The sequence below is a fragment of the Quercus robur genome, chromosome 10, assembly GCF_932294415.1.
Source record: "Quercus robur chromosome 10, dhQueRobu3.1, whole genome shotgun sequence".
Lineage (NCBI taxonomy): Eukaryota > Viridiplantae > Streptophyta > Magnoliopsida > Fagales > Fagaceae > Quercus > Quercus robur.
This window is the reverse complement of record NC_065543.1, coordinates 50380981-50405996: the sequence shown is the minus strand read 5'-3', so window position 1 is coordinate 50405996 and position 25016 is coordinate 50380981. Positions and strand designations below refer to the sequence as shown.

Sequence of the window (25016 nt, the reverse complement as noted above, 5' to 3'; positions counted from 1 at the left end):
CAACGTTCTTCAAATCTAGGACTAGCATATATAGCACTAATTAACCAACTAAAGGATTGAGCTCTTACCCGAATTAGCGCATGAATCTCTTGCTCAGTAGCAGCCAGGACTTCAACATGCACCAAATCAGTACGCCAAAGCACCCAAATACCTCCAGCGAACCCAACTGTATCTGCCACTGCATACCCATCAAAAGGCAGAGTCTCTATTATCTCATCAGCTCTTGCACCACTCATTCTAGTTTCAGTGATCACCATGAGTAAAGGTGAGTGCCAATCCACCAAATCCATAACCGTTTTCCTGAATAGGGGTTTCATAGCCCCTCTGCAGTTCCAAATCAAAATATTCATAATATTTGAATCAGTAGAAACATCGGACCCGGACAAAGAAGAATTATCTTCAGTGTCTCTGGATCTCCATAGCTCCATTAGCTCCTTCCTCGACTCCCAAATCCCCCGGAATAGAGTCACCGCATGTTTTATTATCCCCAGCTCTTCCTGAGTAGCCTTGATCAGAATCGTGCCATTCATCTCCGTTTCTGCAAATTGGATCATTTTCACCTTGTGTAGATTGCCCATCAATGAGCATTCCACCGGAGCCGTTAGCAACATCTTCCTTACTGCGATTTTTGACTCTGTCAACCCCATTTCCGCTTCCGACAGAAATTTTTCTGAGTTCTGCATGTTTGATCCTTTGACTGATGACCTTGAGTTTGTCACCGGCAGCACCGGCACTGGAGGTCGATCCGTCAAGAATCTCCACCACGGGTCCGGAGTCATGATCCATGCTTCGTCTTTCAATGGCAGATACCCCAGCAGCCTGCTTCTCTCCGTCAACGGAAACATGTTCTTCCACGCCACCATCAGGTCTTGCTCGAACCAGCCCCATACATCTGTTGGATCTTGCTTTATCCAACGGATGGTCTCCTTTCCCACAGGAATCACCTTTCCTTTGTAAAAGATCGCCCAATTTTCTTTGCTCTCCATCACTGTTACCAGAGCCCTCTGTTTCAGTATTTCCAATAAGGTCACTTGGTTTATCTTTGTTGCTGGACGGGCTAGAAAAGCAGAATGGGCCTGGTTCAGCTTCAGCCCCAAACACAAATGCTCCGTTAATCTTACTCTGGCCCACCACTTTGGACTGCATCCCAACTAGGCTAGTTACTTTCTGATTTGTTTTGGTCCGTGTACTCTTATCCTTGGTGCCCTTCCCTATTTTTGGTTGGCTTTGACTAGACATAGCCATCACATTTGTCCCTTTCTGCAATACAGCAGGTTGCGTGTGCAGCATTTTCCTCTTGCCATTTCTATCATTTTGACCCGCCACTCTAGAAATGGCAGCTGTAGCAGAGGAAGCTTGCGACAGCTGGACATCAGCCAAGTGGTTCGTCTCTGCCGAAGTTTGCACTGGCTTTTTCCTGCTATTCATCTTCTTCCTATTGACCACCATCCATTCCCCATATTCTTCCTGAGCTTTACCTATATCTCTATCCTTCAACCCCTCTTCCTCCTGAGTATTTATCTTCTCATTGTGCTCTTCACATTGGTCCTGATTCCGCTCCTTGGTTTGTTCCTTGACAATGTACGGGCATGCTTCAAGTTTATGCCCAATCCTACCACATGAGAAGCAGAGGGCATTGATACCCTCATAGAGCACACTTTGTTCAATCTTGCCAATAAATATTCTCCTTACCAATGGCTTATCCAAGTTCACTTGGACACATAGTCTAGCAAACCTACCCCGTTCCCAATTGACAGTGTGAGAATCGATCCTGAGGACTGGGCCAATGGCTCTCCCTATTTTCTTGAGTGCATTCGGTTCATAGTACTCTAAGGGTAACTCAGGTAGCCTTAACCAAACTGCTACTGATGAGAGGGTTGCCTTAGAGGCCTTGAAGCCAGGCTCCCATTGCCTGATAGCAAGAAATTGTTGCCCTATAAACCAGGGACCCCCTTTAAGGATGGTATCAACATCTTCCAATAATTCAAACTTCACAAGATAGTAATCGTATCCCAAATCTATGCAATCCATTCCTCCACACGGATTCCACATTTTCCTTATCCTCTCCACAAGGAAAGAAAAAGCCATCCTCCTCCCAAAGGTCTTGATAATCAGTGCTTTTTGCCAAGGAGCTCTCATGCGCATCTTCTCTTCTTTTGAAAATCCAATTCTAATATCTCCATCCTGATCGCTATCCTCTTCAATATCAGACTCCACATCCTCTTGCATAGAGCTATCAAAGCCAAAAGCTTGCTCAAATGCTCCAGGAATAGCACCCACTAACTTATCCTTATAGCTCTTCACATTGTTTCCCTTAGCATTCTCTCTCATTCCATCCACACTATGGCTATCCTTGAACTTCTTGGTACTGCGAGCAGGATTGATTTGTCATGTGTTGTTAAGATGATCAAAGATTTAATCTTCTTAAAATGTTGAGAAAATTTGTAATTTCATGGGATCAGTTTGTCATCTTCTCTAAAATTCATTTGACTCCATCCCTTGAAGGTGTGTGTTGTCTTATACTTGTATTCTTGTATGTGACAAATGATCTTTTATTATTTTAATAGCTAATTCTTTCAATCGGTGTATAAACAAATGGTCATTTTTTTTTATTTAAGATTTTCCATTGTGGTTTAGTTTAACTAATAAATTGATTTAGTTGCTGGCCAAAAGGTTATCATTGAGCTGATATTGTAGGTACGTTATACATACTTGAAGACCATATAATATGGAGGATCATTGAAAAATTATATATCACTACGAAGTTGGTTAGCTTGCTTTCAAAACACAAATTCATCATTTTGCATAAAAAACATAGTTTTATTCAATACTTGTCCGCGTACAAATGCAAAGGAAAAGTATAAAGAAATCAGTAACAATTTTAGAGTTTATTTGCTCATAACTTTAGCTTAAGATGACAACAATCAAACCTTAATCTTAAAATTTTGGGATCGGCTATAACTCAAGCTCTTCTGCACGAGTTGTTGGACATTTATTGGGGAACATAGATGTATGCCATTGAAGCACTCTGTAGTCTGTAGCAATAACCTTATTTGCTGCATCAGAAGGGTGTGTTCCATCAAAAAATACATGTGAGCTCCTGTCTTTGCAAGGTGCTTGATTTGAAATGCATGACCCAAGTTGTGTAGTTGTACAACATGAATTTCTTGAATCTTGAAACCCTATAGAAATAGAAAGTAGGATTCAAAGTTATAAATGTACTGGACACATAAATAAATAAATAATCAGACTACTTTTTTATGCCTATGCTTGCTGTGAAAACAAAGAAACTCGAAAGGTGAAGTTTATTAGTTTCTGTTTCTCTGTCCTAATTAATAATAGAATATGAGTTAGCATTCTTGCTTCTCACATTTTCCAACATATTCTCAGCAAACAAACAGATTTGTGAAAAAATAAGGCAAAGTAAACTTACCATAGTGAGTAGGATTCAATATATTGTCTTGCGTAAATCCAAAAGCTTTTGCAAGAACAAACTTTGAGCCTTTTAAGGAAGGAGCCTAATTCATTGAGCTTTGCAGCAAGCTTGGCATTGTAAATAGATACCAAAGAATTGACTTGATTAAGGCATCTAGTCTTTGGTGGCATTGGTTGAGGTGTGTTTAACATGACTGGCAAACAACCTATTGCACCACTCTCAAACAGTACAAAATTCCTTGCTCCCAACATGCGATATAACTAGAATTTTTTTGCCCTTTGGTTGTTTTTCTAACAAATTTATTATGTGGCCCAAAAATGAACTATTTAGTTAAGTAGTATCTCGAGCCTCTAAAACTCGACTCGCGAGTACACTGAAAGAGTTCCAAGAGGTGGCAAAAGCTGACGTGGAAAAATCCACATTGAACTGAAGATGCTATTTAACCAATTAGTTTGCTTTTCAGCCACATAACGAAATTGACAGTAAAAACAGCCTAATGTCAAAAAAATCCATATAACTATGTCTCTCTTTTCCTATTTTTATTGTACATACATATATGCATAACATAGTACCCAGGTCATGAAAATAATTGAGTTACCTGTAAATGAATTCCCATTTGCTTGACAAGAAGTTCAGCAAATTGTTCAGGATTGTAGGGCATAGTAGCATTGGGACCCTTAGGTGCAAGATAATTTGGTGTATAGCAAATTTTGAAACTTTTAGGGACAAAATAAATAAAAAAATTCCCAAAATTTAAGGGTGTGTATTGCAATTTAGTTTAAAACTTTTCATATATCGCCAAGGGAAAAAAAAAATTATTTTTATAATTCAATAGTTACAACAATAGGGGATGAGGCTTTAAACACTAATTCTTCTTATAAAGGAGAGCAAGCAATGTCACCCAAGGTACAAAAGCTCTAGGTTAAATTTAGGTATCATTAATTTTCCTTTCGAGACATGTCATTTTATTACAATGTTCATCAAATAAGACACAAACTAACAAATTATCTTCTTTCTTTTTATGTTGGTAGATAGCAGGGGAGGGGAGGGGAGGGAGGGAGAGAGGTGTGGTTATTCGAACCATAAAAATGAGATACCATAAGGAATGTTATTACCACTAAATTATCGCTTGTAAAAAATAAACTTCAAAGTTAAATTGTTTCAGATATATTCACAATATAGTTTTAGAAAATCACAGTTTGACTATTTTATAAGTCTATATTAATTAAAATATCAGAATTTATAAGAAATCTGTTTGAGATTAGTCTAACTATTAAAACCGTTACATACGTGGAATCTTGACTTCAAATAAAAATCATGAAATGGCTTATGCATTTGGGAAAAAAAAAAAAAAAAAAAAAACCTATCAAATTAACACAATGCAAATATGTTTTTTTTTTTTTTAAATTTTAAATATCACCTATTATTCACATAAATAGCTTTTAATTATTTAGATTGGTTTCTACTTTCTAGTACTTGCGTGCATGAATGTGTTATGTGTGTGTTGCTTAATAAAATTTTGTCTCCCTTGACACTAAATTCTGGCTCCACTACTAATATTGAAGGTGTTAAGGTGTTTTTTGCTCACTTTATTGACATAATGTCATTGCTTTATATTTTAAAATTTCACTGTTGTGATTTATGTGTAATAAAAATGGTGTCAGTTAGATCTATACGAATATGATATAGTAGCTTCTACCATAACTTACTACCTTAACAAACTTTATGTCATTAACATTATTACGACATTTTTGGGACAAAGGTTTTGTCGTTATAGTAGCATCATCAATCATCATGACATTTTCTCTCTCTAAAGTTGTGCAAGGCATTAAGCATCCATTCAACAAGTTTATTAGTCCAGCAATTTGCACAAAGGCAAAAGAGATCACAGATATATTTCTTTTTAAAATCTCTAAGTAAACATCTTCATCACTTGCTTACAAGTTCTTGGAGGTTCAGTGAACCACATAGGCCAGTACCATTAAAACATCGATTTGCAATAATACTGTATACTGCTTCTGTTGGGTGAATTGCATCGAAAAAGACTTGTGATTTCCTGTCTTGGCAAGGGGCTTGATTTGGAACACATAGCCCCGATTGTGAAACAGAACAACATGGGTTTAGTGAATCTTTTAGCCCTGTAAAAATTTAGATCTTTTAAGTTACAAACGAACAAAATATATCAAGAAGTAAGTATAATTTAAAAAATAAATAAATAAATTTTATGACTATCACTTTGGTCATTGAGAAAGCTAAGGCTAGCAAAAAGGAAAGAATAAATACATCATTGGATTTTGAGTTTCTTCTCTTCTTATCAAATAAAATACAAACAATAATAAACCCTTAGTCCGAAAAATTTAATATCAACTATAATTTATCAACAAACTAATTAAAGTGTGAGTTCTAGTTAATTCAATTAGTAAAGTTTCTAATGGTTGAATAAGAGATTTGCGATTCAATCTCCGCTTACACCAAAAAACCGATTGGTGTCTTAGTCTGATGATAAAGAGTTACCGTTAGAAGCGGATGTCATAGGTTGAAACTCTCTAAAAAAATTTAAAAAAAAAAAAAAAAAACTAATTAAAGTCGACCACATAAGTAATCTTCTCAATGTCGACCTTTTTAAATAATATGTTTTTTTTTTAAAAAAATTTATTAATGTTATTTTATACTTGTCCTCAAGGACGGACTTAGGATTTTAAGTTAGCGGGGGCTGGAGTAAAAAAAAAAAAAAAAAAAACTTCAAATAGGCATCCATATAGTATTAAATTATTATAAATACACAAAATTGTTGTTTCTAAATACATTAAGATGCAATAATTTACCAACAAAGACAAAAACAAAAACAAAATAATGTATTTTTAATACTAGGCTGGCTAGGATTTTGTTGTTGTTGAAGTTAGCACTCACAGCAGTAGTGCTATATAGGTATAATGCTATTTTTTAGCTCCTCAATACCCAAAAACCATTACGCAGTAGTGGAGCTAAATCTTTACGCAGCAGTGGAGCTAAATCTAAAAGATTTAGCTCCTCAGCTACAATGCACATCTATCTTTAGATGTGCACTGTTGCTCAAACCAAAAAAAAAAAAAAAAAAAAAAAAAAAATTATGACACTTCTCTCTCCTCTCTAATTAAAATATTCCTATCCTTTTCTCTCTCTCTCTCTCTCTCCGGCTTCTCTTCCTTCTTCTTTCTTCCTCAATTTTTTTTTTCTCTCCAGCTCGCCGGCCTCCCTTATCCCTCAGCTCACCGGTCATTTTTTTTTTCTCTCTAGCTCGCCGGTTTCCCTTATCCCTCAGCTCGCCGGTCATTTTTTTTTTCTCTCTAGCTCTCAGCTCGCCGGTCAAATTTTTTTTTCTCTCTCTAGCTCGCTGGCCTCCCTCATTTCCCTCATCCTTCAACTCGTCGGCCAGCTCTTTCATCGCTGATCTGTTCCACCGATCCAGCTCGCCGACCCACGCCAAGCCCCATCACCGATCTCCCCAAGCCCCATCGCCCAGTCCGCGCCCCTCCGCCGGCCTCAACGTCACCGGCCCAAGCCCCAAGCCACCGATCCACGCCTCCGCCCAATCCTCCAATCAGACCCACGCCGCCCAGTCCTCCCCACTCCGCCGATCAACGCCTCTGCCCAGTCCTCCGATCAGACCCACGCCATTCTCTTTGCTAAGATTGAGTTTGTTTTTTTTTTTTTTTTTTTTTTAAATGTATTTTCATGTGGGAATGATGTTTGATTTTTTTTTTCTTTTGTGGGTTTGATGGCTGTGGTGGCGGCGATGGTGGTTGTTGTGGCTATGGTTTGGTGGTACGGTGTTTGGTTTTTTTTTTTTTTTTTTGTGGGTTTGGTTGTGTCTGCTGGTGGTGGTGGTAGTGGTGGTTGTGGGTGTGGCTGATGGTAGAGGTGGTTGTGGATGGTGCTGGGCTGTTTTTTTGGGTAGTGGGATATATTATTTTATTGTAGGTGGTATATTATTTTATTGTAGGTGGTATATTATTTTATTGTAGGGATATATTATTTTATTGTGATGTTTATATTATTTTATTACGTTAATAGCTAAAATAGATTCACTGCTGCAGTATATGTGTAGGTATAATAGATAAAGTAACTTTTGGTGGAGCTAAAAAGCTAAATTTTTAACTCCACTGCTGTGGATGCTCTTAGAGCCTTCACAGTGGTGGTGCTAAAAATTTTAGCTATTAGCAATTCAAAAAGCTACTATATCTATTTTACCACTTTACTCTACAATACAACTAATATCAAATGTTCTATTTTTTTTATCACTTCATTTAAAATAATATAAACAACTCATTAAAATAATAAAGGAAGAGATATAATCTTAATAAAATATTAAATTTTATTTTTAACAACTTACTACAGTCAACTGGTATTTATACGAGTTTACTGTAGTTACAAAAAATTTAGTTTTAAGTTTTTCAATAACACGTGAATTTTTTGTTTTTTAGTAGTAAAATAGTTTTTTTTTTGCTAAAATACAATTACCATTGTGAATATTTTTATTAAGTTTTTGGATTGGATAGTTGCGATTTAGATGAGACTAGTTAGGCTTGTTGAGTAGAATAAAAACTTAAGGTTTTAGAAGGAGGCCAATTATAAATTTGAAATAACATAATAACTAAATATATATATATATATATATATATTTTTTTTTTTTTTCTTTTTTCTTTTTTCTTTTTGGGACCCAAGGGGGCCCGGACCCCCTTGGGCCCCACCTATGTCCATCCCTGCCTGTCCTTTATATCTTTTTATTCAATCAGCTTGAATCAAATCACAATTTTTTTTTTATATGCATTAATTGGTCTCTTTTGTAGATAATTAGACCATCTCAAAGACTATATATTATCCTTTTATTAAAAGGAGTTATTCCTATCATATATAAACGAAATTCTTTATCATTTATTTGAATTCCCACATATCCATCTTAATGTACTATAATAACCTCACGATATGCTCAATTTAATGAATATTTTATATACAATTTTTTTTTCTCAATTTTTATAAAAGTGGGGTTTTTTTTTTTTTTTTTTGGAAAGAGAAAGAAAGGAACAGGACTCACCATAACGAGTAGGATTTGCCACCAGATCATACATTAATTGATACCTCTTTGCCAGAGCGAATATTGCGCCTCTAACAGTTTTCGCCAAAATTTGAAGCTCTACCTCAAGCTTGTGATTGTAAGTAGATATATAAGAAGTTAATTTATCTGAACATTTGTTCTTTTGTTTTTCATAGAAAGCTGGTTCACAACCCATGGCGTCAATCTCAAACACTAGAAACTTTCTAGCTCCTACCGTATACAAATCCTGCACAAAATCAAGACCATGCACGCATGATTATTTTTTTTTTTTTGATGAAAATGCACGCATGATTATATATGAGGCTATGTCTCATTTTTAATGTTCTAAATTATATTCCACTCGCAATTGGTCACACGACTCACACGTATTATTTTTTCTTATAAAATAATCAAAATTTAAATAATAAAAAAAATTGTACACATGACATATTATAGTTGGTGGAATATAAAATGAAATAACAAAAGCAAGACATAGAATTTTTATTCCTAATTGGAGAGAATGGACTTACCAATATTTTACTTCCAAGTTCATCTACAATGATCTCAGCGAATTGTTTCATATTCCACTTGCTGCTACTATTGTATTTAGGTGAAAGAAAATTCTGGGTATAATCATTTCTGCCAATCACAACAAGAAAAATAGACTTTGTCAAGTAGTCTTTGAGCTCATCTGGATTACCAAAAAGTGTTGGCAAATATTCTTGAGCTGTCTTCTTAAACAACTCAACTTGTTTGTCCATGCTTAAAAATACACCCTGCATGATATAGCCAATAGAAGAAATAAAAAGGATTTTTAGTTTTTAAAAAACATTATATGCTATACAATAAAATTTGAAATTTAAAAAAGCTCAAAAATATATTTTTTCTTTTCATGACACGTGTAATTATTCTTAATAAAGATTTGGATAAATTACATATAGTTTGCATATTATAAAACATTCATGATAAAATTACATATTATATTAGTTTAAGTCTAATATCAAGCAAAGCACGAGCCTTAAAAAAAAATAAATAAATAAAAAAACCGCGCGCTTTTAGACATGTTACAAAATTGCCAAATGGAAAACAAAAATTGAATTTCTTACATGATCAACAGTGCTAGTTTCAGGACGGATCCCAGCTGGGCCAGATGCATAGTTAAATCCCTCAGTGTGTTTTTCTGTCTGATTGAAAAGCAAGTATGGAGGAGGGACTTGTAATCCAAGCCATTGAGCTGCATTTAGATCACAAAGTTAATAATAAGTAAGAGTATTTATCATAGAAAATTTCAACATTGCTCTAGTTCTTACATAAATGATAGCATCCATCAAACTATTGGGGGTTTTAGGGTATTTCTTAAACAAAATTGACTTCTTCGGATTAAAGAATCTCTAAACAAATCCAATCCATGGTAGCTCTAAAAACCAAAGATATGGATAGGGTAGCCTGATGAAAGTAGTATATTTTGATTCAACTATTTAAATCATTATTCAATAAATTATTAGAATTAAACAATTTTTTTTCACATTCTAAACTCAATTGAAATCTTAAATCTTAAAGGGAAACGCTAACGAATGACCTTAGGACAATAGTTAACAATCCATTTAAAGAAAGTTTTTATGGGAAAAGAAAAAAAAAAGTAATTAATTTTAACAGCATTTTCCATTTTCCATAAAAGTGATGTTAAAACTTTCCTAAAATAAATTATTAACCATTGTCCTAAGAGCACCCGTTAGAATAACACAATCTTAAAATACTAAAATAAATCAAGCTAATAAATTTAAGCCAAGTCTCAAACTCACAAAAACACATAATAATTTTATAAACCCAAACCAAACTTAACCCGAGTTCCAAAATAAATAATAAACCAAATCTAGCCCATCAATCCATGACAAATTAACCCAAAACATTGGTTCAATTCATCGTGTTAGTGCCTTGGAATAATTTGAAGGCACACTGCTACATCAAGCTATCCCAATTATGAATTTTACAAGCATAAATTCTCAACTTATTTTCAAAATGAACAAACTGATACTAGGATACTTGCTTGTTTGATTTATGTGTAGAAATTTACCATAGAAATCAGCCAATGTAAGGCCATTTGTGACCCTGCCTGTTGTTCCATTTGGAAAATCTATGCCATAAGGTGCATAATTTGCTTTCGCATCTGTGTTTAGAATATTATCATTGCCAGATGCAACAAATGAATCTCCAAATACGTATAAAGCTGGTGCTAGCGGTTGCTTTGCCTCAGACTCTACTATACAAAAGAAGAAGAGGCAAACGACAAAAAAATGCATGAAGATGAAGGTCCTGCCCATTTTTATTGCACTATTCTGAGATTTTCTCTCTTAATTTTTTGTTTTTTGTTTTTTTGAGATAATATAATCAGAAGATACAGGGAATAGGATAGGAGGGAGTAGAAGACAATTCCCTCTTAATTGGTTGTACAAAAATGGTGGCTATTTATGGCCTTTTTATAGGCTAAGCAGTCAATACTTAATAGGTCCGTTACTCTGGAGTACCCAACTACAGCTAAAGTCGACTTAAAATAGCATAACCAAAATTAGTCTTTTTTTTTTTTTTTTTTAACTAAAATTTGTCTATTTAATGTGGTCATTTATGACCTGACTTAAATACCAATATTTTATGGAAATTTCTTTATAATATTTGCAAATGGTTGACCAATATGGATTTACAATTGTATTAAAATCTGACTAAATCTAGTATGTATTATTATTATTATTATTATTATTTTGAGAGAATTTCAACCTATGGCGTCCGCTCCTGATGATACCAATCAGTTTTTGGTGTAGGGAGAGATTGAACCCCAAATCTCTTATACAACCATCAGAGACTTTACCAGTTGAGCTAACTGAAACCCACCAATATTATTATTGTTGTTATTGTTGTTGTTGTAGTATTTTTAAATTGCATACTTTTGTTAGTTCATAATCCAAAATCCTTTGACCCTTTTCTCTCTCTCACAAACCTTAAGAGTTAGGATGCCAATAATTTCTTGCGGCAATCTAATCATTAATCGGTGCAAAACATAGAAAAGTTTGAGACAAAAAAAAAAATACATATGATGTACAAATTTAATTAATAAGCAATAGTAAATAAAAAAAAATTTAATTAGAGAATTTGTATAAAAATAAATTAGCTAATTTAGTTACAATTTGTTTTGGAGAGAGTAATAGGGGGAATGGAATGTAAAGAATTTTTTTTTTTTTTTAAGTATTCTTTTTATTCCCTCATTTAAAAGTTTTTTTTTTTTTTTGGTTAAATGCTTTGTTTAAAATTTTAATTTTTCTCTTAATCCTTGAAAATGGAAAGAATAGAATTTACTGAAGTCCTAATAATACCTTTTTTATTATTAAATGCTTGTACTCTTTAAAGAAATAATAATACTTTTGTTATAAAAGGAATTTCTTTGTCCTTGACTCCACTCTTGACCCAGATGAAGTGGTCCTAACACTAACAGGAATAAGAAATAAATAAATAAATCGTCAGTGAAGGATTTGTCATATCATAATTATTCATCAATTTCGGTTTTGAGAGAGAGAGAGAGTTAGTTAGTTTTGTGGAATAATGAAATGGAAACAGAGAAAAAGAAGAAAAAAAAATTGATGAAAGAGAAAAGGAAATTTAAGATAAAGGAAAATATATTTTTTAATGGAGATTGAATTCTCAGTTCCGGGGATACTCATTATGGTTGTAAAATGCATTTTTTTAATATAGTAAAAAAAGGGCGTATATATTCTCATATTTAGAAATTTGTGAAATGCATTATTAGAAGAGATATCAAACACAACCTAAATTAATTAATATCAACCAATACATATATGGTTGTTTGAGTTTAATTTTTTTTTTAGGAAAGTTGTTTGTTTGATTATAATTGATTTCATAATATTATACCACGTAAGTTCTTTAAGGCATGTGAGTTCCAGTTAGTTCAATTGGTAAAAATTTTTATGGTTAAATAAGAAATATGGAGCAATCATCAAGATCAGACGTCATAGGTTAAAACTCTCTCTAAAAAAAAAAAGTTCTTAAGGCCACACAATTTTACATCTTAATATAATTTTTAATTCTATTATATACTTAAATATCCCAATAGAATTTTGACACATTATATTTTTTTAAAATAATATAATATATGTTTCACCATTATAGTAAATGCTTAATACTAGAACATTTATTTTTATATGCAAGCATAATCGTAAAAATATTTATTAATAACAGTCATAATTATCAATTTTTATATATTTTTTTTAAAAGGATTAAGTTTAGTTATAAAATTTGTTGTAACTTTAAACTACAACCTTACTCAATATTTTTTTATTGGAGGTGAATTTTGATAAATCCGAAATACATTTTCTTCTTATATCCTCCATACTTGCAAAATTTCTAGAAATCTATGTTATTAATAAATTGTTTAAATTGCAAATTTTTGTAATGTAAAATTATGCATAAAATATAACTTTATAGATCATATAGTGAACAATATCTGATTGGCACAAAAATTGACATTATATATATTATAAGAGCGTAAAGAACATGCAATTCAAAGGTTAGATTTTCAAAATATGTATTTGTGATTGCACGATTTTCCTAGCCCAACTTCTATTGATCAGGCCTTGGCCCAAAGTGCAACCCACAATAAATATTTGTAGAGGATGGGTCAAAGAACTTGGCCTCAGTGAACCTATTCGGTCTGATACATGGACAGTATGGTTTGCAGAAAAAATAAAGACACAAGAATGGATCTCTCCTGTATGATTCTATTTCTTCAGTTCCCAATACAGTTTTTCCGTCTCTTCTTTTAGGGACTCCACTACATTATATAGTTCCCCTCCTCTCATCTCAACCTTACACCTGTTGATCATCTAAGCATCTACTGGAGCACCTGTCCCATCAGCCGCCCTCATCACTCCCCTTGTGAGTTACAGAGGCCAAGGTGGTACTGTTCAGGGGCCTTTTCCTCATTAATGCGGCCAAGAGGGTGGTTGGGGCGCAATTAATGTGGTGGTAGCTTTCCATCAGATATTTTGGATTTTATTCATTTTATATGTTGGGAGGATGAACTGAAGTGGCTGGGGAGAGTTCCTCGTCTGGGCTTCGTGATGTCCAAGGAGGAGTTACTCCTCGGACAGGTTTCCTTGGCGTTATTGGGATTGAGTAATGCTTCATATGTGGTTTTTCTTCTGACAAGACGCTCCTCGGACGGGCCTGAATGTGGAATAGCCCATTATTTTTGCGCCGGGCCCCACAATAGCCCCTCAAAACTCCGGTTTTTATCTCCTTCCGAGGAGAAAAGCGGGGTTTTGATATTTGTGAGAGGATGGAAATAAGGAGATCGTGTGGCGCGCGTGCGGATCGTTGCTTTTGACGCGCTACAATTTACGAGGCGCGGCCATTAACTTCTGGAGGCGTTATGTTCCCTTCATCCAACGGCGTGGCGTGGATCGAACGGCCATCGTTTTTTCTCGTATTTTTAGACAGGAGTGATCTTTTCTCTCTCTCCTCCCGGCTATATAAGACGTCAGAGTGGTTCAGTTCCTTCTTTTTATCTGTATTTCATAAACCTCAAAGGACTCCAGAGAACTCCATCGAATCCCAGAGATACACGAACACTTGCGTCCGTTGCGCCACCGTAACCGTTTTTTGTGAAGCATTTCGTCCAAGAGAGATTTCCAGGCGTCCCATTGGGCGTTTTGTGAAGGTACCAATATATTTCGTTCTTCTCGCTGTTTCAATTCCCTCCTCGGACTCTACTTTTCTTCTCAGTCTTTACTTTCATTTCCCCAATTCAGTTCAGATGGGTAGATTCGAAAAATTAGTAAAAACTCTCGCCGCTATGGAGGCCTTTAGGGCTAAATACCACATTCCCCCGGGGGTTGGGCTGCGGTACTGTCCTCTTGAAGGAGTATTGACAGATAGAAGTGAGGGAGAAGTCGTTATCCCCATGATTGCTTTCATAGAGGGAGGGATGACACTTCCCATGCGTAGGATTACAAGGGAATACCTGTTCAACCATAGGTTGACGCCGTATCAGTGTGCCCCGAATATGTTCAAGATACTAGGCTGTGTAGATGTCTTAGACGAGCGGATGAATCTAGGCCTTACTTGGCACGATGTAGCTCATCTGTACGAATGTCACCGCCTCGGGGATGATGGGTATTATCTTAAATCCCGGAACGAGGACGTTAGGTTGATCTCTTGTCTCCCAGTATCCAATAAGATCGTGAAGAATGACTTCCTCATTGCTTCTGGGGAGTGGTTCGACGGTATTCATTGTCCAACTCAGGCAGGAAACCCAGGTGCGGCGCTTTTAGGATCGGTCCTTTCTGGGAAAGGATTTAGTATTGAGGGGTTATTTTTCTTGCTTTCTTTGTAATTGGAAAATTTCATGGACTAACCCCACTTTTCTTGGTTGTTTGCAGACAAAGTTCACGTTGCTCCTCGGATAAACTTTGTGAACGTGCCAGCGTTGAACTATCTTCTTAGGTCGGAGATTTACGTTTCCGAGGACGGACAGTTGCGTGCGGCCCATCTGGTTCTGGGCTATCAACCTCTAAGCAGCGCTTTCCAGGCAATCGGTCACGCTATAAGGGCTGGCAGTCCAAGGCTGGCTAGGATTGACGTGTCCAAGGACGGGTTCTTAGCTCAACACGATCTGCCACCAGTTGTGTTGTCTGGTGTCAGAAATCCCTATTTAGCAGAGCAGCTACCTCTGGTAAACGAGCCTGGCGCTGCTGTTTTGGTTGAAGAAGAAGCTGAATCATCTCGTCTTTCCCATGAGGAAGAGATAGACAAGTTTTACTTCGAGGAGGAAATTCAGCAAAACCCCTTGGTGGAGCTTTCTAATCCCGTAGCAGAGCAGGACCAACATTCCGCAGTTGGTGTTCCCTCAATCGTTATCTGCTCAGACGGTATTTCAGACGAAGAGGCAGAGCCCATGGCAGGAAAGGGAAAGTCTCTGAGAGAGTTGATGTCCAGCCGAGCCAAGGGCCAGTCCTCGAAGGCGCCTGCCAAAGCGCAAACCCAGGACCCGCCTCCTATTGTCCCTCAGGTCCCTACTGATCCTGGCCTCAAAACGATCCCCGACCTGAAGAAGAAGAGGCAGGCTAACATTCCTGAGGAGGGTGAGTTGGTTACCCGGCCTGCTAAGCAGCAAAAGGCTGCCAAGGGGCAGAGGAGCAAGAGGGCAAACTCCTCTGAAAGTAGGGATGAGGAGAACCGCGCTGAGGTGTGTGCTGCCCCGCGCACGTGGAGTCCTAAGCTGGAGTTGGAGGGGGTTGCTATTCCCTACAACTCGTCGATCCGAGAGTACAATCGGGGCCGAGCAGGGTATGTGGCGGAGGCCTTAGAGCAACCCTTATTGCTTCCTCGGGATATGGAGGCCTATAGGCGGTTCTCTCAGCCTGAGCTTTTCCTATCCCTTAAAAGGGATCTTGCGATGGTGAGTAATTCTTTTACTGATTTATTGATTTATTTAACCCTGTCAAATTCTGAACTGACTTTGTTTCGTTTACAGATTACTCAACAGGTATTTGTGGCTGAGGAATTTTGTCGGGATAATTGAAGTCGAGTTGAGGTTGAGGTCCAGTCCCGGACGGAGATGGAGAAGACCTTGGGATCCCTGAAGCAGGAACATCTTGAACTTACTGAGAAGTTCAAGGAGTCGGAGAAAAAGCGTAAAAGCGCTGAGGCTGGTCTGAAGAGTGCCGAGACCCAGGCGGAGGATCAGCGCAAGGAGCTACATTTGACCCAGATCAACCTCGCCACCGAAAAGCAGGCAGTGCTGGAACTTAAGACTGCTCTGCAAAAAATCGATGGTGAGCTGCGGCGGGTTAGAGAGGAGGCTCAGCTGATCCGGGAGTCTGTGGAGGCTGAAAAGAATGCTGCTCGCCAGCTTGGGGTCCAAGAAACGGAGGCCAGGCTCTCCGAGGAGATCCCTGAGGTGTGCAGGGATTACTGCAGCACCTCATGGGCTTACGCCCTTGATGCTGCAGGAGTTCCTGCAGATTCGGCGTTAAGGCTGCCTGAGAACATCTTCTTCCCTCCGAAGATCCGAGAGAATCCTGACGGCGCCCAGGCAGCGACTGAGCAGGATCTGACGGTGCCAGATGCCGTCCCTATGCCTGATATGGCGAAGGATTCCGCCGCAGACTCTACCATCGAGGTTCCTCCTCCTCAGCTCGAGCAGAAAGAAGATCCTCCTGCTAAGGCTTAGCCTTCTAGGCTTTTGATCTTTGTACTCTCTTTTTTTTTTTTTTTTTTTTTTTTGAATGAGAGTCGTCTTATTTTTCCATTCTTTTGTAAGGACCTCTCTTTCTAATGTACTCGGAATATTAATATAAAATGTTCGTTTTGCTTACTATGGATGTATGTCAGTAGCGCTCTTTTTTAAATATTTGCAACGATGTAGATACAGGTAAACAGTCAAAATAAAATGGGTTTTTGGGCTGCGCATTTGAGGGTTGCGATGGTGCTAGACTGTGCGCATGCATTAAAATGATTTCCTTAAAGTATTAATCTCCCAATCTATCATAAGTAATAATTTCCCCTAAGTCTGTGGTCCGAGGAGCCATGCAGGACTTAGGTTCTGTTTAAAACTTATAAATAGTTGCCCTAAGTATTAATTTCCCCTAAGTCTGTGGTCCGAGGAGCCATGCAGGACTTAGGTTCTGTTTAAAACTTATTTTGGATACTTGGTTTCCCCATAGGCTTGAGTCCGAGGACCATGCAAGGCCTTGGTTCTGTCCAAAACTTTTTGAGTAGTTGCCTTAAGTAATAATTTCCCCTAAGTCTGTGGTCCGAGGAGCCATGCAGGACTTAGGTTCTGTTTAAAACTTATTTTGGATACTTGGTTTCCCTATAGGCTTGAGTCCGAGGACCATGCAAGGCCTTGGTTTTGTCCAAAATTTTTTAAGTAGTTGCCTTAAGTAATAATTTCCCCTAAGTCTGTGGTCCGAGGAGCCATGCAGGACTTAGGTTCTGTTTAAAACTTATTTTGGATACTTGGTTTCCCCATAGGCTTGAGTCCGAGGACCATGCAAGGCCTTGGTTCTGTCCAAAACTTTTTGAGTAGTTGCCTTAAGTAATAATTTCCCCTAAGTCTGTGGTCCGAGGAGCCATGCAGGACTTAGGTTCGGTTTAAAACTTATTTTGGATACTTGGTTTCCCCATAGGCTTGAGTCCGAGGACCATGCAAGGCCTTGGTTCTGTCCAAAAATTTTTGAGTAGTTGCCTTAAGTAATAATTTCCCCTAAGTCTGTGGTCCGAGGAGCCATGCAGGACTTAGGTTCTGTTTAAAACTTATGAATAGTTGCCCTAAGTATTAATTTCCCCTAAGTCTGTGGTCCGAGGAGCCATGCAGGACTTAGGTTCTGTTTAAAACTTATTTTGGATACTTGGTTTCCCCATAGGCTTGAGTCCGAGGACCATACAAGGCCTTGGTTCTGTCCAAAACTTTTTGAGTAGTTGCCTTAAGTAATAATTTCCCCTAAGTCTGTGGTCCGAGGAGCCATGCAGGATTTAGGTTCTGTTTAAAACTTATGAATAGTGGTCAGTGGACCAGCAAGCAGCGGATAGTCATGAAAGAAAACGTATGCTAAGCCATTCTCATTAATAACAATATCTTCTGAGATTATTTACATTCCATGGTCGAGGTACAGCTTTTTCATCCAAATCTTCTAGGTAGTAGGCGCCTATTCCGGCCACAGATGTGACACGGTATGGTCCCTCCCAATTGGGCCCCAACTTGCCCCAAGAGGGGTTCTTTGCGCTGCCAAGAATCTTCCTCATCACGAGATCCCCTGGACCCAGAGGCCGCAGTTTGACATTAGCATCATACCCTTGTCTCAGCTTCTGGTGATAATAGGCCATATGAATCATCGCTTTTTCCCTTCTTTCTTCAGCTAGGTCCAGACTCCGTTCCAATAACTCGTCGTTATCGTTTGGGGTAAACAATCTAGACCTTAGTGTGGGAAAGTTGTTCTCGATTGGGAGCACGGCCTCAGCCCCATAAGTCATCGAGAAGGGGGTCTCACCGGTCGATCGTCGTGGCGTCGTCCGATAAGTCCATAAGACGTGGGGGAGTTCTTCTACCCATCTCCCCTTTGCCTCGTCCAGTCTCTTCTTCAATCCGTTCACTATGACCTTGTTCACGGCCTCGACCTGCCCATTTCCTTGAGGGTAGGCGGGGGTGGAATATCGGTTAATGATTCCAAACTCGCGGCAATACTCCCTAAAGTTCCTACTGTCGAACTGCAGACCATTGTCGGAAATGAGTGTACGCGGAGTCCCGAAGCGGGTGATGATGTTCTTCCAGATGAATTTTTGGGCGTCCACGTCCCTAATGTTGGCCAAGGGTTCAGCTTCCACCCATTTAGTGAAGTAATCAGTTCCGACTATTATGTATCGCTTGTTCCCCGCAGCTTTGGGGAAAGGTCCGACTATATCAAGGCCCCATTGTGCGAACGGCCATGGGCTAGAGAGGGGGTTGAGGACCCCTCCGGGTTGGTGGATATTCGGGGCGAATCTTTGGCACTGGTCGCACTTCTTAGCGTATTCTTGGGCCTCTCTTTGCATGTTCGGCCACCAGTACCCTTGGGTGAGTGCCCTGTGCGCCAGCGACCTTCCTCCTGTGTGGCTTCCGCAAATCCCCTCGTGTAACTCCTCAAGTAAAGACTCGGACTCTTCTGGATGTATGCAGAGTAGGTACGGCCCAAAGTAAGAGCGTCGATATAGTTTGTGGTCCTCTGATAGCCAGAACCGAGGAGCATTCCTGCGTATCTTTTCGGCTTCCAGTTTTTCCTCCGGTAAGATGTCGTTTTGGAGGAAGCTCTTTATGGGGTCCATCCAGCTAGGACTTTTTCTGATCTGATGGACTTGAGCCGGGTTTCTGCAGATGGGACTTGCCTGTGATAGATCTTCAACAAGGATTATTCGCGGCAGATTATGCGCCGAGGACGTGGCGAGAGTGGCCAGCGAGTCTGCATGGGTGTTTACGCTCCTGGAAATGTGCGTCAGACTGAAGGATTCAAAACTCTTCTGTAGCCGTTTGACTTGTCCCAGATACTCTTGCATCCTAGTATCTCGAACTTCAAGCTCGCCCATCACTTGTCCGACCACTAATCTGGAGTCCGAGAATGCTTCTATTATTCTTCCACCCAATCTTTGAACCATCGCCATCCCTTGAAGTAAGGCTTCGTACTCGGCTTCATTGTTCGTAGCCGAGAATCCGAGTCTTAACGATTTTTCAATGGCAGCGCCGTCCGGTGATATTAAAACTATCCCAACTCCTGATCCTCTCTGGTTGGCCGCGCCATCCACGTAGACCTTCCAATGCATGGTCCCCCCTGCTGAAATTGCGCCAACCAATTTTCCACCCAGGTCTTTCTTCTCGGTCATCGTTTCTATAGAGGGCTCAGCAAACTCCGCTACCAAGTCTGCGAGGACCTGTCCTTTGACGGAGGGTCTGGGCATATATTTAATATCAAAGGCCCCCAAAAGAGCACTTCACATGGCGATCCTTCCTGTGTAGTCAGCGCTTCGAAGAACGGCTCGAAGGGGAAGCTGAGTTAGAACGATGACCGTATGCGCCTGAAAGTAATGAGGAAGCTTCCGGGTTGCATGCACTATCGCCAGAATTGCCTTTTCTAAAGGTAGGTATCGCACCTCGGCCTCATGTAGTGATTTGCTCACATAGTACACCGGTCGCTGCACCCCATTATCATCCCGTATTAGTACCAGGCTTACAGCATGGGGAGCCACGGCGATGTAGGCAAACAACACCTCATCTGCCTCAGGACTGGACATGATGGGTGGTCGGGACAGGTAGTCCTTAAGCTGCTGGAAAGCCTGAACACAATCCTCCGACCATTCGAACTCTTTCCATTTGTTTATCAGGAGGTAAAAAGGCCGACATCGATCCGCCGATCGCGATATGAACCGGTTTAATGCCGCAATTATGCCAGTGAGCTTCTGCACCTCCTTCGGGTTCCTAGGAGTCTGTAGGCTGTTAATGGCTTTGATTTGGTCGGGACTTACTTCTATTCCCCTGTGGGTGACCATGTACCCTAGGAATTTCCCGGACCTGACCCCGAATGAACATTTGGAGGCATTCAGCCGCAACCGGTGCTCCCTTAAGATAGCGAAGACTATTCCGAGGTCTTTCACGTGCTCGGACACCCTTTTACTCTTCACAACCATATCGTCTATATAAACCTCAATGATCTTGCCCAGCTGTGGCTCGAACATCCGAGTCATCATCCTTTGGTAGGTTGAGCCCGCGTTCTTTAGCCCGAACGGCATCACCTTATAATGATAATTTCCGATGGGCGTCATGAAAGCCGTTTTCTCTTGGTCCTCTGGCGCAAGGGGTATCTGATGATAGCCCTGGAAGGCGTCCAGGAAGCTTATTCGAGGGTGCCCCACGGTTGCATCTACCAATCGATCGATTTTGGGTAGGGGGAATGGGTCCTTGGGGCACGCCTTGTTCAGGTCCGTGAAGTCCACGCAGACCCTCCACTTCCCCGTCTTCTTCCTTACCACCACTGTGTTCGCCAACCATTCGGGATAAAAGACCTCTTTGATAGCCCCTGCTCTTTTCAATTTTGCCACTTCGTCTCTTACGGCACTAGCGTGTTCCTTTGAAGGGCGTCGAGGTGGCTGCTTCCTCGGAGTGGAAGAGGGGTTGACGTTCAGGTGGTGACAAATGAGGCTAGGATCAACCCCCGGGGCATCGTAGGCGTCCCATGTGAATACGTCGACATTTTCTCTGAGAAATCTAACCAGTTCCTCCTTTTCTTGAGAGGGCAATTCAGAGCCGACCTGAAAGAACTTCTCCGGGTCATCATGGATAGCAATCTTATCTAAACTTTCACACCTTATCTCCTCGGCCATCCCATCGTCTTGCCTGGCCGAGGAGGCTGGTTGCTATAAGCTCTCTGCGACCGAGGACTCGACTAAGGGCCGATGTAAAATGGCGGCCACCATACACTTCCTGGCCACGGCCTGATCTCCTCGGATCTCTTCTACTTGTCCTCTGGATGGGTATTTTACTTTTTGGTGAAGTGTGGAGGTCACGGCCTCTAGGGCGTGGATCCACAGCCTTGCAACTATCGCGGTGTAGGGTGAATAAGCGTCAACCACGATAAAATTCACCTCCACCACTTCCACCCCAGTCTGTACGGGTAGTCGGATTTGCCCCTTTAGCGTAACAATCCTTCCCTCGAAGCTGAAAAAGGGGGAGTCATAAGCTGTCAAATCTTCCGGCTTCAAGTTCAGCCCCTTGTATAGGTCAGGGTACATTATCTCCACCGCACTTCCCGAGTCTACTAACACTCTTTTCACATCGAAACCCCCAATCCGCAATGTGACCACCAAGGCATCATCGTGAGGTTGAATAGTTCCTCTCTTATCCTCATCCGAGAATCCCAGTATCAAGGAGCTTCCCTTTTTTGGCCTTTTGGGCTCCCTTTGCCTGCCCTCGGAGGGGAGCCGATCAACAGCTAATACCCTAGGGATGGGTGGCCCGGTTCTTCCTGGAGCAGCGAGGATGACATGTATCGTCCCGGTGGGGGGTCTTAAAGACACGTCCCTTCGAGGCTCTTGTGCTGCTTGGCCGGGATGGCCGCTCGATGGGTGCAGCAGGTGACGTAACTTTCCTTCTCGGACCAATTGATCTAGGTGATTCCACAGATTCCTGCAGTCCTCAGTAGTATGCCCATGGTCCCGATGATAGTGGCAGTACAGGTTCTGGTTACGTTTGGAAGGGTCTCCAGCCATCTTTCCCGGCCACCTGAAATAGGGTTCATCCCTTACTTTCTCCAATACCTGTTGTACTGGCTCTCTGAACACGGCATTCACTGTTTGCGGGTTGCTCTGCCCAGCCTGTCGCGGAAAATCTCTCCTCGGCTGACCAGGATTGTGACGTTCCGACCTGACATCATTTGCTTTGGGGTGGATAACCTTCTCCTTTCCCCTCCCTTGCAGCTGATCTTCCTCTACTCTTTTGTACTTGTCGATCCTATCCATTAACTGTTGGACGTCAGTAACTGGTTTTCCGGTGAGGGATTTCCTTAAGCCATGCTCGGTGGGGAGACCGCTTTTGAACGTGCTGATAGTAACATTATCATGGTTGTCATCTAAATCGTTATACACCTCCCAATACCTATCCGAGTATGCTTTCAGGGTTTCTCCTTCGTGCATGGATAAGGATAGTAGCGAACTGAGAGGTCAAGAGACTCTGGTGTTTGTAATAAAACGGGAGCAAAAAGCTTGAGTGAGCTGCTTGTAGGAGCCTACGGAGTTTGTCTTCAGGCTGTTGAACCACCTCATTGCCATCGATCCCAAGCTGGATGGGAAGATTTTGCACATTAGGGCTTCGTTTTGCGAATAAATCGCCATTTTTTGGTTAAACTGACTCACGTGCTCTACCGGGTCTGTTCTGCCGCTATAGATGGCGAACACCGGTTGGTTGAAGCGTCTTGGCAGCTTAGCCCCTTCGATTCTATTCGTGAAGGGTGACCTCGAGACCTGATCCAGCGCCTTCTTCATGGCGTCGTTCCCCGAACCTTTGCTAGATGGGCTCTCATACTTCCGTACAGGGCGTGGTTCCTTTTCGTAAGAAAAGGTTTCACTTGGGGGGTCCTTGACCTTTGTCTGTAACTCACGTCCTCTACATTAGAAGACTCGCCTGAGTCAGAGGGAGATCGTCTTCGCTGTACACGTCGTAACTTCCTTTTTAGGTCATCTATCTCTCGCTGCATGGCCTGGTGACTATTTCGCCTCTGAGACACGTGACTTCCTATCTGAGTGTGACTCTGGCTCGTCCGGATAGTATGCACACTTCCCTCACGATTCCCCCTGCCGCCTGGGTTGGTTGGGTTATTTTGCCTCTGGGACTCGTCGGGTTGTGTTCGTTGGGAGTCAGCTTGGTGAGGATCCTCCTGGTGCGGGCCTAGTTCTGCCATGCTCGACCGTTGTACTAGCTGATGCCTTAGTTCTTCCCACAGACGGCGCCAATTGTGGTTGCACGATTTTCCTAGCCCAACTTCTATTGATCAGGCCTTGGCCCAAAGCGCAACCCACAATAAATATTTCTAGAGGATGGGTCAAAGAACTTGGCCTCAGTGAACCTATTCGGTCTGATACATGGACAGTATGGTTTGCAGGAAAAATAAAGACACAAGAATGGATCTCTCCTGTATGATTCTATTTCTTCAGTTCCCAATACAGTTTTTCCGTCTCTTCTTTTAGGGACTCCACTACATTATAAAGTTCCCCTCCTCTCATCTCAACCTTACACCTGTTGATCATCTAAGCATCTACTGGAGCACCTGTCCCATCAGCCGCCCTCATCACTCCCCTTGTGAGTTGCAGAGGCCAAGGTGGTACTGTTCAGGGGTCTTTTCCTCATTAATGCGGCCAAGAGGGTGGTTGGGGTGCAATTAATGTGGTGGTAGCTTTCCATCAGATATTTTGGATTTTATTCATTTTATATGTTGGGAGGATGAACTGAAGTGGCTGGGGAGAGTTCCTCGTCTAGGCTTCGTGATGTCCGAGGAGGAGTTACTCCTCCGACAGGTTTCCTTGGCGTTATTGGGATTGAGTAATGCTTCATATGTGGTTTTTCTTCGGACAAGACGCTCCTCGGACGGGCCTGAATGTGGAATAGCCCATTGTTTTTGGGCCGGGCCCCACAATATTAATATTTATATTTTTAAAGGAATTCATAGCCTCAAGTTACACTCAATTTTGTAGCTAAATTTTATCTTAAAATATAGAAAAAAATCATATTATGCTATATTTTCCCATGTATTGCTTATGTGAGAGAGCATGCATTTTCTGCCATGTGACTCGTTCTTTATAGTTATCTTCATTTAATCTTCCAACTCACCAAACTTTGCATTTATGTCAAAATATTACTAATTAATTGTAATGTAATAATGGGATAATCAATAAATGTCATTTGTGCTATGTATTTATGTCAAAGTATTACTAAAAAGGTAAGGATTTACTACAAACTAAGTTGCAGCAACTCCTGCAAAAATACACACTAGTCAAGTAGCCATCTGGTGAAAATTTTAATCATGACATGGAAGTTTTCATTTAAATCTTGCCTCATATAGATACCTGTCCAGCCTTATATTTAAATAAAAACTTCCATGTCAAGATTGAATTTTTCACCAAATAGCCACTTGACACGTGCATTTGTTAAGACTCTGTATAGATGTTGTAATTGGGTTGGTAACAAGATATTGGATTGATTGTAACTGATTAGTATCTATTATATAGATAACCTAGTACAGTTAGGATGTGGTTGAGGGAAGTTAGTTAGGTTGGTTAGTTATAATAATTAATTGAAAGTAACTACCAGAAGCTATAGAATTAGCTATTTTCCCATGCATTGCTTATGTGAGAGAGCATGCATTTTCTGCCATGTGACTCGTTCTTTATAAGTATCTTCATTTAATCCTCCAACTCACCAAA

General features: G+C 40.3%; 1 protein-coding gene across 1 annotated transcript; it reads right to left on the bottom strand.

The window, feature by feature from the left end:
- Positions 1–5365: 5365 nt before the first annotated feature.
- On the bottom strand, positions 5366–10831 carry LOC126704301 (GDSL esterase/lipase 7-like). The gene is made up of 5 exons (XM_050403300.1): positions 10585–10831; positions 9617–9744; positions 9041–9286; positions 8511–8757; positions 5366–5574 (listed from the first exon to the last, which is right to left on the bottom strand). The coding sequence occupies exons 1-5, from the start codon at positions 10829–10831 to the stop codon at positions 5366–5368; spliced, it is 1077 nt and encodes a 358-aa protein (XP_050259257.1).
- Between the last annotated feature and the right edge of the window lie 14185 nt (positions 10832–25016).